This window comes from Epinephelus fuscoguttatus, linkage group LG16 (assembly GCF_011397635.1).
Source record: "Epinephelus fuscoguttatus linkage group LG16, E.fuscoguttatus.final_Chr_v1".
Classification (NCBI taxonomy): domain Eukaryota; kingdom Metazoa; phylum Chordata; class Actinopteri; order Perciformes; family Serranidae; genus Epinephelus; species Epinephelus fuscoguttatus.
Genome location: NC_064767.1, coordinates 11674069 through 11693521, shown reverse-complemented (window position 1 = coordinate 11693521; position 19453 = coordinate 11674069). Strand labels below are relative to the sequence as shown.

Genomic DNA, 19453 nt, shown 5'->3' with positions numbered 1-19453 from the left:
AAAACCATTTCAGGTGACTACCTCTTGAAGCTCATGGAGAGAATGCCAAGAGTGTGCAAAGCAGTAATCAGAGCAAAGGGTGGCTATTTTGAAGAAACTAGAATATAAAACATGTTTTCAGTTATTTCACCTTTTTTGTTAAGTACATAACTCCACATGTGTTCATTCATAGTTTTGATGCCTTCAGTGAGAATCTACAATGTAAATAGTCATGAAAATAAAGAAAATGCATTGAATGAGAAGGTGTGTCCAAACTTTTGGCCTGTACTGTACACAGAATTGTTTAAATGTATATCTTGCTTGAAATTATACTGATATATTGCACATACTCGCTATATCGCCCAGCCCTAACTGTCAGACAAATATAACTATAACAAAAACACATGACACTTGTGTGTGTGTGCTCACTCCAGCCGAAGAATGGCGGCAGGCTCCATCCCAGAGAGTAGGCCCAGGCTGCCATGAGGATGAGGAGGGCCCTCTTCCGTGACAACACGCCGATGGAGGTCAGGGGCCGCGTGATGACAAAGTAGCGGTCGACGGCGATCACCGTCAGCGTGATCATGGAGCAGATTCCGAAGAGAGCGCCGCAGAAGGCGTACAGCTCACAGCCTAAAGACACACATGTGAAAATTATCGTTATTTTGATTTAATAATGTTTACCAACCTTGAGACCAAGTTCAGAGACTTTGTTTCCTGCATTCAGGTGACTTTCAAAGAATGAAAATAACAAAATATTAGACAGAATTGCAACAGCATTTTTATGTTAAAGGTCCAGTGTGTAGGATTTAGGGAATATAACTTAATAAGTATGTTTTCTTTAATGTGTAATCATCTTAAATTTCGCTGCCCATGGTGTCTAGAAGACAGCTGGGTACTCCACCGTGACAGATGAGGACATGCTTAGTCCCCCAAACCCATTAGGCATCCTTTAAACCCCTGCTAGAGCGATACTGTCACAATCCCCAAACTGCAAAAATACATGGGGCGTGGATGCGCTTTTCACATAGGTGGAGGTTTGTGTGTTATTTATCTGCTTCACAGGCTGTGACTCTACAGCAGGAGGTTTCCGCCAGCTTCACTGTGTGTGTATTGAGTTTTGCCAAATGATACTGCAGTTGGTTAGGCAGGGTTTGGAAGCATAGTCTATACTTACTGGAACTGAGGTAATTAACTGGATCGTTTAAACAACAGTATGCATTGAGTTGATCGATTGATCTTAATGTGAAATGTGAAAACACACACAAGGTTTCTCTGCTGCTTCTGGTACAAATTCTGGCAGGCAAATGTTGCTTCCATGGTCAGAGCAGCAGCTTCAGTTGATTACAATAAATGCGCTCTGTTGCAGGCATGCTGCTGTCCACCAGCAGCTGTGCACCCGACTCATGCGGGCCTGATGGGTGCTCTTCTCCAGCCCCGCAGGGTCGGAGAGTGAGGTGGGAGCGCCAACAGGGAGGAAACCTTCCTTCAGAGTGGTACAGCTTATACATGCTGTACAGTGCCAGAAACAGGTTGTGATAACATCGAAAATTTGTAATAAATCGGGATAATATGATTCAGCTGTGTGTAAAATGTGTTTCTGATAACGTGGAGTGAGAAATGTGCAGAAGAAAACTCTGCAGGAAGTTCAACCTGACGGCTTAATGAGAGCGCTGAGTGCAGGAGATCACGCTGCCAACAACACCTCTGTTCCTCACACCACTAAAACAACACATGGGAACAGTTGCATGTGATTAATATCAGATGGACTGACCCTTTAAACACAAACACACAAGTTAGGAAATGATTTAATATGAAATTTAAAACTTTGAAGTGCCAATGTATGACGTTGAATTAAATTAATAAAAAGCAATAAGTCAACACTTCCTTCTCCTCTCAGTCAAATTAAAATGACCTCGGAGCGCCTCTCTCTGGGGAGACGGAGGAGGATCGAGTGTTTTCTCTGAGCTTAAATTCACTGATTCACACTTTCATGGTGGGAAATGAAAAACTGATGTGAGAGGAGTGGAGGGAGGGAGAGGAGATAAGGACCAGATCGTAACACATCTTTACCTCCTGCAGTAAAAATAAAAATATACCAAAGATAAGTGTGATCAACTGCTTCAAATTTCAGGCTCTACTGCAACATCCTGTGTGTGTGTGTGTGTGTGTGTGTGTGTGTGTGTGTGTGTGTGTGTGTGCAGTCGGGTACCTTTCTCTCCAAAGATCCACCTCTTGTGCATGCTGGTGGTGAAGAAGATGGGCGCCTGGGTGACGCACATCAGGAGGTCTGTGATCGCCAAGTTAATGATGAACATGTTGGCTGGTGTCCGCAGGCTGCGACTCCTGCAACACACACACACACACACACACACACACACAGAGTTAGTGTAGTCCATTAATTAATTAGTTGATTGACAAATAATTAATGTGAAACTATTTAGATGGTTGAAGTAATTTTTCATGTAAAATCATTTCATGGTTTCAGCGGTAGTTGAAAATCTCTTTTCAGAAAGACACTGGCTGCAATAAAGTTTTTCAATATGGTGCAAGTGTGAGTAAACAGTAAAGGGATGATGTTAAATCGCATATTATTCTTTCTGTTTTTTAATCTATTTTGTGTAAATTTATTTTGCTTTTTGGATGAACTGAAAATTATCTTTTGAAAAATGTTTTTGAGGAATGTGAAAGAAAAAATATTTGAAAAAGAAGAGTGAAATAACTGTGATAATTAGTCACGTGACCCATGTGTATTTAGCACACCTGTGAGTGCTCATGTTATTCTGAAATTGAAGAAGCCACGGTCGAAATGCGTTGTTCGCTCCTAATAAAATCACAGTAATTCAGTTCAGTGTGCGGTGGTTTATGTTATTTTAGAGTACAAGTGTAGTTTGAGTTTCGACCTCTGCGTCATGCTCATTGGAAATAGGTTAAGTTGTGCCAGAAAACCTCACTCTGCTTCCCTCTGCACCCTGCCAGCCCGTTTCTGCCAAAAAAAGATGAATAAAAACGCTACATAGACACTCAGCCTAAAGATTTTAGAGCTGAGGGTAGGGGTGTGCCATATCATCTCATTCTGATAATACCGGTATAATTCTTAATATGGTATGAAAAATTTATGTCGTGATACTTACGATATTACAACTTGTTGACATATTGACATCATACTGTTACCCACGGCAACAACAAGCATGGCTGAAGGTGAAATTATTACAGACGCCACGGTGGTTCCAGAAAGAGGAGCAGCTTCAGTAGTGTGGAATAAACAGTGGCGTCCTGAATGTTTTATGAACAGCCCTGCGCTTCTCAGACTCTTTTAGTGAGGTTAGAGGGAACTCATTCAGCGGCTCCTCTGGCAGCAGCACGTTATCTCTCACTCTCCTCTCTCACCGTGCGCACACAGGAGTCGGTGTACATAAGTCATTTTGTCATAAACCTTTGGTAATCTAATGTGATGCTCACAGCTTGACAAAAAACTCCATATATGTGAATGTGCAATAGTTGTGGTATCATAACAGCCTGTCACAGGTTACAGTGTGATGATTAGAGGAGAAACGGCAGAGCATAAAGGTCCAGGTGGAAAAAAATAACTCAGTCATTTAGGATTTTACTGAAAGAAGGAAATCAGCTGTTGATTTATATATATAGATCCCAGGGGACATTTTTTGTATTTGGGAGCTGTTTAAATGTGTAGTTAGTGGTAGATTTTATTAATATTATATATTGTTCACAAACTAAAGAAATGAGAGATCATTTTTGTTTATTTTTTTACTGAATATCTGAAGGCAAACTGTAAAACTAAATATATTTTCTAATTTGTCGTATCGTCATGAATATTGCAAAAATACCCTGAAACACGTGATATTATTTTAGGCCGAGGATGACAAGTCTCCTCCTGCTGTGATAAGCAGGAAGTTCCTGTTAACTGGCCGAATGAATCATGTGGTCTCTGACTGCAGCAGCAGGTGTCGGGACGCTCTGAAGTTCATGAGGTCTGTTTGAGGAGCCTGCATGAAAAAATCACTTAGTGCTGCTACGCTGCTAAAATGAACATTTAATCAATGCAGCACACATCACAGACAAGGTTTCTAATTTTAATGACAGATCAATACCTGCCCCACAAATGGTCCGATCAATATGTGGGTTGAAGTCATCTTAAGTGCTGAAGCTTCTACAAAAGACTCCAGAGAACTCAGAGAAATACATTTTCTGTGCAGCGATGGAAGATAAAAGGCACATGTGTGTGTGTGGTTGATAAAAACCAGGCAGCCATGACTTGTTACTGAGACACAGACATTCTCTTCCTCTGCTACAGATTAAACCTCCATCTGAAAACCTCTGCGGCTTTAAATTCTCCACTCTGTCTGTTGCGTCTGTGTTTCCTCCACAGGTGAAGTCCAATTAGAGCCTGTTCCCAGTCCAGCTCAGTCCAGTTTGGTTCACATTTTTTCCATGTTAATTGTGAAAAGATGTAGATGGTACCGATAAAACTGCCTCCGTTTTTCGCCACCCCTCTGTTGAGGTACCCAGCTTAGTGATAATGTGCTAAAAGGTGGAGCTGTGAACACTGCAGTCCGTTGCCTGGTCAATAGAGGACAGTCACTCTGCTCAGGGCTGAGTTGAGCCTGATTTTGAAGCTTATGTAACCACTGTTATTTTGTTCAGAAAATGCTGGGGATAAACGAGGTGCAAACTTCCCTCTGCATCACTGGTGAAGAGGAAATACAGCGAGAGCCAGCAGGTTTTTAGAAAGTTGCAGAACGCCGCATTGCGAGTAGTTGCATGTTTAAACTCGTCTCGTCATGAATCTCTGGTCTGAACTGGGCTTTAGAGTACTGTCTGCAGTGGAAACACTAAACAGATCTACGGTACATGTCTATCGGAGGTACTTTTGGTTCTAAAGGTTCCACTCCTCCAGCTGTTTATAATGTTTATACATATGTACACTTTCACTTTCATCACAGGATTCGTAACACCACGTGCATATGCATGATAGGAAGGTAAAATCTGAGCTGTGCACGTAACTCTCTGCTCTACATGAATCACATTTATTGTTAAATTGAGCTTTGATGTTGTAGTTTAACGATGACGTTGAAAGATTTTCGATCTAGTGACCCGCAGGTGGTCATTTGTGTGAGTCCCCAGTAATCCCTTTGCTCGGCCTGCCCCTGGGTAAGTGGATGAAAATGGATGGATAGATCCTAAAACATTAAAATTCTACTGTATTTATGTGGTGGTTCAACATTTTGAGAAATTTGTGTATTCTCTTCCTTCTGCTTGTTGAGATTATGAAGAAAAACAGGATCTTGTCTTGCACGACGTATATGATATTTACAGTCAGTTCCACCGCCAGTGGAAATATTTTATCAACATGACACATCCCCTGGACAGTAAAACATCATCGGGTCATCGTCAATATGAGTCACTACAATATCTATCAGTGGCACAATCACATTGTCACAGTGTGTAAGGCTTGGGTGGTTCCTGGCATATGTAGAAATCCAAACGGTATGATTTACAATACCGCCAAAAAGACAGATGCTCATCTCTCTATTACCCTCATACAGGAACGGGAAGAGATAACACCACACACAAATACCGTCATATATCATATACCCTGGTGAAATTCAAGGAAGCAATGATGGTATAAAAAAAATAGCTACCGCCCAGGCCTACAATGTAGCAGTGTCAGAGAAAAACCAAGGTGTGTCTTCTGGACAGTAAAGCACTGTTGTCATTGACAAGAGTGAAGACAGCATCTGCTGTCACAGCTTTGTGTCATAACATTACAGGAAAGTCTGTGGTAATATCTTACATATTGCTGAATTCAGGTACATTTTATGAACCTATAAATACACAGTTATTGCTGACTGGCAGTCCCCAAGGACTTTTGTGTTGCCCTGCTGCCTTTACAATGAAATGATGGCCTTCAGAAAGCTGGGGGATGATGGCATGCTGTGCAGAGCACCAGAACAAAAACACACATAACCGGTGGTTACATAATGACATCAACATCACACCTTTCACTCTCAGTGGTTTCTGTTACGTGAGAAATACTTTTGAACACACAACGCCACTGTTTCAATTCAGATTTGCTCACAATGTAGTATTGGAGAAAATTATAGAGTGCGCAATTATAGATTCCTGGGCTCATTGAAGGTAAATTTACTGCGCCTTATCAGATTTTAATGCATCAAGAGCACAGGCCATGCACCTAAAGCCAGAGCTGTCTTACGTTTTCAAAATGGATTGACGGCTGTGAGATAGTTCAGGCAGCCAACTCGAGCTGCACTGATTCATACACACACTTCATACATCACTCTCCATATGTCATTGTACAAAACACACCCTCTCAATCTGGCTGTATATTTAAGCTGCAAAATCTTCCCAGCGCTCCCTTTGCATTGTCAATGCCGCTGCTGCCCTGAATCAGTACTGCTGCTCACTTTTTCAGCACCACCCTACCAGGCCCTACCATTTACAACGTGAGTTGTCTGACTATGTTTTTGCAAAAGGCGTGAAATATTAAGAATTAAAATTCCGTTTCACGTGTGTTTCAGTATGTTTCTGACTTTCTGTTGTCACCTTGATGCAGCGTACGGATCAAACCATATTTGGGCACGGGAAGTTGTCCTACCTGCTGAAGGCGTATATAACCAGGAAGTTGCCGACCATGCCGGTGATGCCGATGGCGAGGATGACGGAGCCGATGGTGTAGTGGGCGTGATCAGGCACGTCCACCGTGGGATAGGGGTGCGGGACCTCGGGTGCCATCGCCACCTGAAGGACCAAACAGGAAATTATAAATGTGGAGATGTGACAGATGCAACCGTATCTTTCTCATCACCTCACTCAAAAATAGTAAAAGACAAACATTTCGATTTTTTGTTTTTAGCCTTAGCATCCGCCTATACTGCCTGTGCCACTGGCCGACCCTGGTGTCCAGTTAGGAATCAGTGTAAGGCAAATACCTTGTCTATGAAAATCTACTTGGCAATAAATCTGATTGTGATATTTATCAAACATTCCTCCACAATAAAACCTCAAGGATCCACATGTATCTCTGAGACCTGAGAGAAGGTAAACCACCATGACACACACGACATGTGGGAGTGTAATCTGGAGTTATGTAATGAATTATCAGCAGTTCAGTCACTTTTCTCTTTTGTGTCTTCCAGAGGAAGAACCGAACCTTCCGCCTGCGAGGCCGATCATTGTTTTAAGGAATTTGCTGAGGTGACATGAAAGTGTGAGGAGACATTAAAAAGTCCTTCATATCAATGACATTATCGTTCCACACAGTTAAAATCCGTCACATCCTTAAACCTCCCTAATCACCAGCTACCAGCCTTAATTCCTTTTGAAAAGACTAATATCTCCACAAGTCCTGAGCATCACTGTTTCTAATTAACTCTTGGCTCCATCTCTCCGTCGTGTCTCAGATCTCTTCATCCCGACTCCCCGTTGCCACGTTAACGGCATAAATTACTCCACAGCTAGCAGAAATATCAGGCACAGCTCATCAGAGCTGGAGGTCATTCACAGCAGCAGGTGGATTAACTTGACTGAGAACTTCACTGCAGTTTTAATAAAAATATCTTAAAGTTCAACAGACCCTGGCATACCAGAGGACTCCCACTCCACATGTCCCCACATACCAGTACACTTCCTGCACAGCAGTGGTGGAATGTAACTCAGTACATTTACTCAAGTACTTCAGTACAGTTTTGACATATTTTCATTTTCTGCTGCTTTGTGCTTCACCACATCTCAGGGGGAAATGTTTATTACTTACTTTGACGTTTTGAATGAATGCTTCTGTAACCAGACACCCCTACATGTTCTTACAGTCTGAGTCTGTTGCTGTTCAATAAAGAGTCACCTGCAGAGACAGCTGTTTAAATCACACAACTATCCCACCGTGTTTTTGATTTATTACCATATATTTATTAATTAATCAGCACCCAGTGTGTCTGTAGGCAGCAGATTCCCCTCACTCGCAACAGTAGGCTGAGAAATAATAATTTTCAACCACTTATCCGAAGCCAGGTCGCGGGGGCAGCAGGCAGAGCAACGCTTTCCAGCTCCTCCTGGGGGACCCCGAGGTGTTCAAAGGCCAGATGAGATATGTAGTCCCTCAGGTTGTTCTGGCTCTGCCTCCAATGGGAGGCGCCCAGGTCCATGTCCCCGGAGCCAGTCTGCGACACCACCTGCACCTGGCCCTGATGCCAGTCCCTGCAGGTTGTGGGCCCATAGGGTGGCGGCTCCATGTTATTCATTCTGGCTGAGCTCGACCAGGCTATATACTCCAAGGCCTGGCCGCCAGACACTCACTGTCTGGCTCATACCGGGTGAGCTACACTGTCTGTCTGTCACAGTGTGCCGTTTCATCGTGCACTTCTTGAACCACTCTTACCACTCCAGGATCATAGGGACACGCAAACCCCTCCACAACATTAAAGCGGCGATTCTTGGAGGGCAATCAATACACACAAACACTGATGATTTCCTCCTGTGGAGCTGACACAAAGACTGTTTTTGTACAGTGACAGTCTGCTGTCAGTCAGCCTGGTGACGGCAGTTTGAGCTGCCTCTGTCCTCTCAGCTCGTCAGGACAGACGGCTGCTTCTGTGGTCAGAGACGGAGGTCAGTGTTTATCTAACACTACTGTTTCTGTAACAATAGCAATGCCACCAATCACACTGTGTCACAAAATATGATGTTGTCCACAATATAACAAAATTCTCAAGCTGCGCGACATGAAAGAAAAGTGTTATGTGACACGTTTTTCTATCGAACATACGTCAATTCTATCAAGCAGCACTCATCAAAATTGTCGTGTGCCTAAACATAAATTATTCACATAATTAACATAAATTCATTGTGCGTGCCAGCTGGTGACATAAAACTGCATTACAACATTGAACGTCAGGAACAAAGATACTAATAATGAACCTGCTGGCTTTCTTCTGCATTACAGGACAGATACCCACTTTCCTGTTGTACGGCCAAGAACAGATTCTTTTCTTCCTCTTTGACAGTTTTGTCAGTAATTTTGCTGATACACTGTGCTGATTATGATACATCACCACCGACTGCACTTAAAAATGACATAAATCCACAGAGTGTAACGCTTCTTAGAAAAGTGTTTTTCATGATGACATGGTGACATTTGACAGAAGCAGTCACCTTGTAATCCTCCATGCAGGAAAACCCTGATATAGATCAATATGTTAGCAGAGTAAAAATCTATGAAAGCTTTCTAAGGATTCTTCCTTTATACTCTCAGGTGTTACATAATGATTGATGCACGACCTTTTCCCATACCATATTATCCACAGAGAGATTCCAGTGTGATATTTAAAGACAAAAAACAGTTTTCACCTCAAACAACGATAAAATGTTACTGAAAATGTTTCAACAAATTCCTGCATGTTTCCACCTTCACAAACCCACCCAGCTGCACAGCCCAGCATCAGGACCGACTCGTTACCTGCAATTATCTCAACATCAATTCTGGACACAACCTGACACACGTTTATATAAGACTTAACGCTTGATTAGTAGGGTAATCAGATCTGTTCTGAGCTGCTGCTGCTGCTGCTGCTGCTGCTGCTGGGCTGTGAAGAAAACAACTGTAGATGACATGCAAAGAAAGGAACCATCATATAAGGAGGGAAGGTGTCCACATACTTTTGGCCGTGTACGATCACTTCCCATATGTGAAAATAGGAGATTTCCAAATACTTTTACTAACAAGTCCACATGAAATCACGTCACGTCAGCGTAAATGTTTCTAGGATTGCTGCAGTTTAAGCATGTTGCCACGGTTACAGAAAGACATGCGATTAAACTGGAGCCAGACCACTAAAACAGTGTCACACTCACACACACACACCACCCAGCCAATCAGATAGGAGCACACTGGAGCATGATGTTGATGCTGCAGTGACCCATAAAACCAGAAGTCACATTCAGTGTGTTTCAGTTTAAATGTGCATTAAGTTTTTTTTATTTGTGCTCACAGCTGAGAGCGAACATTCAGCATTAACAAAAGAAGAAGAGGCTGTGAAGGACGCGGCGACAGTGATGGAGTCAGACATGTTATGACAGCAGGAAACAAAAAAACAAACATGTCGGCTCAAGGACACACATCCATCTGACTGACTGCAGCCTCACAGTGACGATCAGCAGCTTCACTAAACCAAAACTCTCACATCTCTTTGATTCAGCGTAAACTGTTTAGAAAATAATGCAGTTGCACTTTGTTATTTTAACCTCCTGACCCCTGATATTACTTAGTTTTAGCTTGAACGCTAACCCTTTCAACATCTTCAAAGAGTACTTTAAAACCCCAGATTTCTGTTCTTACAGTTCGTGTCCTGATCAGGAGCTGTGGCCCAGAACAGAGAACATAATGTTTTGTACTTCAGAGCATCAAGTAGGGTTGCACTATATGCAAAATTAGAATTACTGCCTCCGGGTTATATGTCTCTGCGAAACAGTCAAGTTACAGTTTGCAGTTTACATCCATGTCTGTGGATGCCTCACACACATCTTCCCCCGAGCAGCACAGATCTACACGATGAGCACAGTTTCAAGATGAACACCCAAAAACAGTGTCACCAATTCAGTATGTGACCAGATGTCATGGTCATCTCTGAGTTATGACGTTGAGTAATGCCAGAAAAGTGTTTCTGCAGAACATGATGATGTCACAGTGAAGCTGACCTTTGACTTTTTGGATAATAAATGTCATAATTTTACCTATTTGACATCTGTGGTATATTTTATCATAATTAGTGTATGAATTCTTGAGCAATGGCCAAAAACCTGTTTTGTAAGGATACAGTGACCTTTGACAACCAAATTCTATTCAGTTCATCCCTGACTCAAAGTGGACGTTTGTGCCAAATTTGGGGAAATTAACTCAAGGCCTTCTTGAGACATCACTTTCACAAGAGTGAGACGGACACAGGGTCACATTGACCTTGACCTCTGACCACTAAAATCTAATCAGTTCATTGTTGAGTCCAAATGAACGCTTGTGCCCAGTATGAAAAAATTCCTCAAGAAAGGGACAGACAAACATAATGCCACCTGCCACAGGTATCGCCGGCGTGGAGGCATAAAAATCATATTGCCATTATTTTGACTGATATTGCAATAATATTCCTTATGGAACATGATTTGTAGGTCAGGCATCTCTGTAGCACCACAATGCTTTATTCATACAGGGGCCATAGGACGCAGCACATTTTTTATTTATTTTTTTTTTGTAATTACAGTTGAACTATGAGCTGAATTTACACTTCGCTACAAAAGTCAGCAGCATGACACTGAGCATTTAGTCTGTGCTGAGCGCTCTACAGAGTACTTGTCCCTGTCACTTTTTACCCAGCCGTTGAATCACAGTAAGTGGAGGAAGGACAAATACCACAAAGACCAACCATCACATCTTACATGTACAAGTATGGAGCAACAGTAATGGAGAAATCTGTTATTATACTGTACATGTATTAATATACGTTTCTGTTCATGAACCCACACAGACTGGCAGGTCCGTCCTCTTTCCCTGTGTGCTTCAGCCTTCCCTTCATTTAGAGCAGGCCCTCTACCTTGTGCCGACACTTTATTTTATCATGGAACCAAAGCATCTCAGCACCTCTCAAGCAATCCCAGCTGGACCATCAACACTTTGGTCAACCCGGTGTCACGCCAAAGTTGTCGAAATCCAGTGCTTGGGCAGTGACTTGCAGCATCAGACACTGACAAAACAGCCGTCCTTTAACATTGGCATGATACGCGGCCGGTCGCCATTATAGTTTAATGGGGCTCAGTGGCGTCAGGGGAAAACTCGGCAGACACGAACTCAAGTTAAGGTGACAAAAGTCTGAGTAGAGCTGGCGGGAGGGGTGGTGGATGGATCCAACAAACATCGAATTTTACTTCCCTTAACATTACAAAGCCAAACCCTGTTCTTTTTTCCTAAACCCAAGCACGTCCATTAGTTGCTGGGGGCAAGAAAACATCAACGACATAGTGCATTTATTTTGAAAGAGACAGTATGTAAATGATAAATTTCCTGTGAAAACAAAAGTGTATTTTGAAAGAAGACAATGCATGTAACAGGCAGAACTTGACACAGTGTCCCAGAATGTCAACAACCAATACATCCAGGGTACCTTGCACGTCAGATGGGGACGTGGAAAGTCCATGACCAGCATGGATATGTGACGAGGTCAGAGTGAGAATGTGTTGCTTTGGTGGACACGGGGCCTTACAGACTAGTTTTCTGGTCTGAAGGTGCCTCTGGTAAAGAATGATCAGACATAATGGCAGCTCCCTTTGGATTTCAGTGAGTTTCAGATCATTGTTTATCTTGGGGTCCATGACTTTACTACTCTGGTTCACTCTCACTGCGTTGTTTCAGAGGAAAAAGCTGTAAAAAGCCACTGTACACTACACAAACAGCAGACAGACACAGTACGAGACTAAGGGCTCTAGTTTCGCAGACCGGGCGAGGCGGGGGCGCAGCGTACCTGCGCTTCACCAACTGGGTGTGGCCAGGTGGATTTTCCAAGTTTCGCACAGTTTGCGCTTGGCGCAGCTACTCCTCTTTCCCATCTCCGTCTCTCCTACCTGTGCAAGTCAGAAAGAGGGAGGAGAGAAGGCGTGGAGTGGGTTTTACACACATCACACCAATCAAATGAGCCCCTCTCCTCGCCCTTAAATGTGCCGCGCGAAGGCGTAATGAGAGTTTACTCAATTCGCCATGGCAGAAGAGAGCAGCAGCGTCAGACGGCCAAACTCCTCCCAGGAGGAAACTGATGTTTTGGTCCGGGAGGTCCAAGCTTGCAGTTTCCGAATATACGGAACTGCGAGCAGACCTCCATGGGCTGATGATGCAAAGGTAGCCTGGGAGGAGGTCACCACAATTGTAAATCAATGTTGCGTTTCTCTCGTGTGTGCGCACTCTCTCTTTCTCTCTCGCAGTCTCACTCTGTTTCTTTTCTTTTGACTTTTCTAAGATGACAGATGCTGAATATATACTCCCTATCTGATGCTGTGGCTGTTTGTGGTTGGCTGAGAGGGATGTGAACTCATTAGTTTGCAGCTGTGTTAATCAAATCAGGTTGGGTTTCCATTACGCGTGCCAAACGGTGCCAATCCCCTTTGATCTGACATCAGATGTGATGGGACAGTCGATATAGAGATACATTTATGTGCTGATTGCAGATAGTTGCATTGAATAGTGATTTTTTGGGTATTTATTGCATTGTTAATGTACCTGACATACTGGAAACCTGCCTGTGAGGTTTTGGTGACGTGTGCGCACTGCCCGCTGGTCAGCCAAACTTCGGCTTACGCCGGCTGCGCTCCCCCTGCGTTGACAGCAGACGTGGTTTCAGCTGGCAAGCTTTTAGCGCATCTTCGGCGAAGCCATTTGGCACGAAACTGTCACTGCGCCAAGCTGGATCTGTTGACACCTCCCCCTGCTGCGCCGCCACACCCATCTCAGCGCACTTTGGTCTGCCAACCTACCAAATTGAGCGCGCCTCGGGTTACGCTGCTCGAAACTAGCTCTGCTTGGGGTTCGCCACCATGCACTGCGCCGGGAAACTAGAGCCCTAAGAGTGAACACAGAGGAGCATTTAGCTCCTATAGAGACAGATATTTCCCTGAGGAGGTGGTAGGGACCAAAAACAGAGTGAATTTACATCTCCTCCTCTGAGATGTTGGATTACATCAGCTTCTTCTTTTATATCTGATGAATAAACCCAAAATTTAATCTATTGTCTGTTACAGTAGAGACAAAAGTGGGACATAGACTTGCAGGAGGATTACTGAAATGTGCAGCATGACACTGTCACTGCAAGAGGACGACACATCAAGTCGCATCCATTAAAAACATCTGAATATTTACACATGAATCATGTTGTTCCTACAGTCTGTGGCCCTCTGCTGAGCCAACCTTCATTATCTGAATGTCTTGCAGCTCGTCAGCATCGAGTGTTTTCCTTTGGTTTTCTGCTGCAAGGTCACAGATCTGTCAACACCACATTATCTCTTGCACAACGAGAGCAGCGTGGCCTGTCACAAAGGATTCAGCCTTTCAGCTTTGCCCCCCAACGCTGCCTTTGACTCAGGGAGGAGCAGCCAATTCTACATCCCTGATGCTTTCTGCATGTTACTCCTCTCTCCGCTGCTCCTTGGTAACTAAATGTAACACAGAGCTAATGAGTCTTTAGGCTGCTGGCACTACATTTTTAATTCAATTTTCTGGTCCGTGATGTCACTTTCAAGTCCTGCAGTATCTCCAAAGAAGAATTCTCGAGCTACAGTCACATTTAAGGACGTTTTAGCACTGTTTTGTGTCATTGATGATGCGTTTTGTGTCATCAGACTTCAACCGACCTCAGCATCAGAAGTCAATGAAGTCCATGAAACAATTTTGGCAATAACCAGGAACATCTATACAGTTTTAATTTGATTCACTCGCTAAAATCTCAGTGAACACAAACCTCTTATTGTCCAGCTGTCGAAAAACAGAAGTGAGAAAAGTGGAGGTGATCAAGATACTGACATGCCCATCTGAGACGTCTCAGGCCATGCAGACTCCCTGAAATGTTTCCCACAGACTAATTTTAGAATTGGGTTGAATTTGTGATTTCAGACCTGCTGGTGTTTGACGGTCAGTTTCTGGTCATACCACGAACAAAGTTGAGGCTTCCAGAAATCAACAGGTGACATCACGGTATTTGTTTTTTATCCGTCCGTCCATCCATCCATCCATCCATCCATCCATCTATCCAAACAATTAACGATGTGGCACAGATATAGTCACTGTAGTGATCTTATTCTAATTTTACTAAGTAGCATTTTACATGTGGCTGAGTAATGATATAAAACTGAACTTCCCTGCGGAACAGACAGATCAAGATGTCTGCATCTAAATCACACAAACTTCTGCACGTTTTACGGGTAGCAAACTACACAACTAACAAATACACCAATTCAATCAATTTAACAAAGTCTCTTAAAGATGCTAGAACTGAAAATCAATCAGATATTAAATATAAAATATGTTAGAAAAGGAAAGGACAGTGCTCTTTTTAGTGAGGATACACATACAATATTTTTTGCATTTATTCAAATACTAGATCTCTAACAACCAAAAACTAAATGTGATTTTAAGCACTAACTAAGCACCTCTATTATTTATTAGAGTAGATAATGTTTGTTATTTAATTCTTTTATCATGTGCACACTTTCTCTTTTCTGATGAGTTTTATCTCCCCTTAAACTTCTGAAATCAAACTTACATAAAGACAGAGACACTTTCCCCACTGAGCTTCTAGAGTTAATCTAAATGTGTGTGTTGTTCCTGAAACTGGTCTATAAATCCAGTGTTTTCATGTTACTGTCTGCTGTCGGTCTCAGCAGGACGTAAACGTGAGATAATTACAGACTAATGAGAACTGGAAGCTGTTCAGCTTCACATGTAAATTATCTCTGTGACTTTACTGAAAGGTCACTTTTCTCATTACCCCCATTTTCATCACATCCAACAGTCCCATGTGAAAATTTAACGAGTGCCTACATGTGCAATTATTGCAAGTGTTCATCATTAATATTTGGTCACATTATGGAAACGAGTTACAGTGAAAGGCACAGGGAGGTTTTCATATGAATTAATATCAAATGAATTATTATTTTAGTAAATATGAAACTAAAACAAAACCAACTTTACTCAGAACAGAGTGTAAGATACTGATAGACGTTAAGGAGCCAGTATTGAATTAGTTCTTTAGTATCTACGAACTGAAAACTTCAAGAACTGTTCCTAATGAACCCTTAATCAGCGACAAAACACCTGATGCTTCATGCTGTCAAAGCAAGTGATGGATGTGTGGTAGTCGGGATGTGCCGATCCAGCAGTTTGTACAATTTGGTGTACCACAAGGATCCATTTGGGACCCTTATTATTTCTTATTTATATTAATGGTTTTCTCAAGTTTGGGAATCAAATGAAGAATAAAGAACACATTAATAGTGCAAGACTTTGATTTCATTTAAATGTTGACACTAGAGCTGCAACAATTATTCGACAGAAAATCAATCATCAAACTATCGTTTAAGTCCAGTTTTTAAAGCAAAAATCACAAATATTTGATGGTTCAAGCGTCTCAAGTGTGAGGCATACTTTTTGTAGACATACATGCAGTGGTGGAATGTAACTAACTAGCCCACCAACTGGAAAATGACAATTGGTGCAGCGCTTTGTCTTTAGCATACGCTCGCACCACATTGAAAACAATTAAAAATGATGATGATCACGATTAATACTTCTACTTTGAGTATTAGATTAGTAGATTTTGATGATAACGCTTAAATATTTTTACTGAAGTAAGGTCTGAATGCAGGACCTTTACTTTTATTAGTATTATTAGTATTTTCACAATGTGGTTTTATTGCCTTTACTAAGGTAAATAATCTGAATGCTTCTTCCACCACTGCTTTTGACTAATGAAATGATCTATACATTAGCTACATGTCAGTGAACAGTGTCATCTGTTATGATAACATGAGTCAGGAGGGACTCGCGTCAAAGTCTCATGAACGCAGCTTTATTTACAGCAGAATCTTCCCTGAACTGGATATAAGTGGGTCCATGTTGGCAGAAATCCGTGAATACTTTAATTATGTAACACAATGACACCGTGTACCATTTCTATATGCAGCTGACCCAGATTACTCTCTTACTGTAATTACAGTCGTCTGTGTGAATGTAATTAAAGTTCCATGTGCATCATCCCTCCTTATCTCCTCTGTGAGTATTATTTTACTCATTATAGTCGCTCTCTTGATGTTTGTACGGTCACCCTCTGCTCATGAAGTCATATGAATGTCATGAGAACATCCAAGACTGAAGCTGTGCTTGTCAAAGTCAAGGTTTGCGGTCGCATAGCCAGTGATCGGATAAGTATTGGATTTAGGACCACATATAAAATGGCTCAGGAAATCGAATTTCTCTGTCTTCACTACTTTGTCACTTGAAAACAAAAGATTCAGATTCAGGCCACATCTGCTTGTAGTGTGAACGCAGCCTTAATGCTTCAGCTGAGGGAGGACAGAGCCTCCCCGTTTTCTGCTCTTTGACTAAACCTAACAGATTATAACAAACAAATGAAGGATTTGTTCATCAAGTATCTCAATGATGAATCCATCCCTTAAAAAACCCACTGATGACCTGAAAGGTTCTGGTTAACTCTTAGACAAGGTAGGGCAGTCTACACAGAGGTAGAATTATGCTTCTCTATCAACACGTTTGGTGGCTCTGTTGATTTAACCAACCACTCAATTCCACTCAATTCTTTTATCTAGACTTCAAAATCTGGTTGGCCTCTCTGGTACTGTTAACTGTTAACTGGTTTAAATTTTATCTTTCTCAATTTTATGGAACAATGAATGATAAATGTTCATCCAAAAGATATAAAATGGATTGTGGGGTCCCCCAAGGTTCAATTTTAGGTCCAGCACTTTTTAATCTTTACATGCTACCACTTGGAAACTCCATCAGGAGGCACTGCATAAGTTTCCAGTTATGCTGATGATACACAGCTGTACATCGCCGTGTCTCCTGATGACTCAGGGCCGATTGATGCCCTTTTTAACTGTATTTTAGATATCAAGTCCTGGATGGCAGAAAACTCTCTTCAACTCAACCAGGACAAAACCGAGGTCTTAGGTATTGGTTCTGAAGCTCAGAGAGAGAAACTTGTTGTCTTTATTGTGTAAAGCACTTTGTGTTGCATTCTGTTTGCATGAAAAGTGCTATATAAATAAAGTCTGATTGACTGATTGATTGATTGATTGATTGATTGATTAAAGACACTTACTTAAAGACCTCTTGACAGGGATAGGGATGGGTACCTAAACTCAGTATTAAACAAGCCCCAGGGCTAAATTATCAAAGACCGTAGTTTTGATAAGCTCCGACATTATAGGTTCTTTTATTAGTACTTTTAAACTTTTTAGTTTAAGTTGGCTGACTTCCTCCACATACGCGCACATCTACACACACAGCCACACCACACCAAGTAAAGTCAGTGAACAGCACAGAGGCCATGGTGGAAACAAAGTGAAGATAACGTGAAAATTAAGGCCTTTGCACACTGAGTCACTTTTTTTCATACAAAATTGTCACACTTCTAAAATTAAACACAACCTAACATTGTGTCAATCACGTTTGCACACTGACTCCAAAACTTTAGCCTGTCATTAAAGTTTTCGGAACAGGTGCAACTTTTTGCGTTTTTCGCATTCCATCAGAAGCCTTTAGAGACGTTTGACCAAGAAACAATGAAGAAAATGTGGCAGTGGGACACATCCATGACAAGGCAGGAACGGGTGGCACAGTATCCTTTCATAACTCAGACAGCTCACATTCAGCCAGTAATATTCACGAGGATGATGATGACGAGGAGGAGGGTGTGGACCACACACAGACAGAGAGAGAGAGCGACAGTGAGAAGAAAGAGACAGAGGACAGCTCAGGCCCCACATGCAGTTGCAGTGCCAAATGCAAGGCCTGCAGAGAGAGTGGTGACAGATAAATAAGTCCAGTGGAGTCTACTGGCAGCTCTCAGTGTCACATTTTTCATCTACTCCACTGATTTGTAGGTACAATATTGTGTTTGATACAGGAAGTTACCCTCCTATGTAATGTCCTGAATAATTCACACAGCATGTTTGTTTGTTCCTGTTCGTGTAGCTGTTTGTTTTTTTGTTGGTGTCTCTGCAGCTCTGCTGTAATGTTGGTTATGCGACCAACAGCAGAGATAAAGCGACTGAGGCGACAGCAGTGTGATGGGAGGAATAAGAGCGATGCAGCATGATATGTCAATTCCAGTTTTCATCAGCCCTCAGTAAGATGCAGAGGGAGTGGGAGGAGGAGGAGGAGGAGGAGGAGGAGGAGGAGGAGGAGGCAGGGAAGTAACATCATCTATCTGTTGATAATTACTTACGTATCTTTATTGTTTTTTTTAGTTTCATTTTTATTTAAAGTTTTTAGTTTAGTTTAGTTTAGTTTATTGATTCTGTGTGTGTGTGTGTGTGTGTGTGTGTGTGTGTGTGTGTGTGTGTGTGTGTGTATGATCTGCCTGCAGGGGTAACTGTCTCCTTTTGATTGGTAAACACTTAATCCTTGAAAAACAGAGCTCACTGCTGATCACCACATGCTGTAATGAAGACTTCGTTAGCCTGTTGATTGCAGATGAAATTTACACAACAGATTGACATGTGAGGTGACTGTTCTTCTGTCTTTGTTCTCTGGAGTGTCACCTTTTTCCCTGACTTTGTTTGTGGGAAACACAGACAGAACTTCAGAGCAGGAGAAAACCGGTTAACTGCCAGTTTACCACCTTTTTACCCCCAAATCAACAATTGGCAAAAAAACATCTCCAGTTCA

General features: G+C 42.2%; 1 protein-coding gene across 1 annotated transcript in view; it reads right to left on the bottom strand.

Moving 5' to 3' along the window:
- LOC125903659 (melanopsin-A-like) overlaps positions 1 to 19453 on the bottom strand; it is a 65649-nt gene that overhangs the window by 15770 nt on the left and 30426 nt on the right. Inside the window, exons 2-4 of the mRNA XM_049600714.1 lie at positions 6617 to 6759; positions 2192 to 2325; positions 409 to 612 (exon numbers count right to left, since the gene is read on the bottom strand). Of these exons, the coding sequence (XP_049456671.1) occupies positions 409 to 612; positions 2192 to 2325; positions 6617 to 6759 (481 nt within the window). The remainder of the gene's footprint in view (positions 1 to 408; positions 613 to 2191; positions 2326 to 6616; positions 6760 to 19453) is intronic.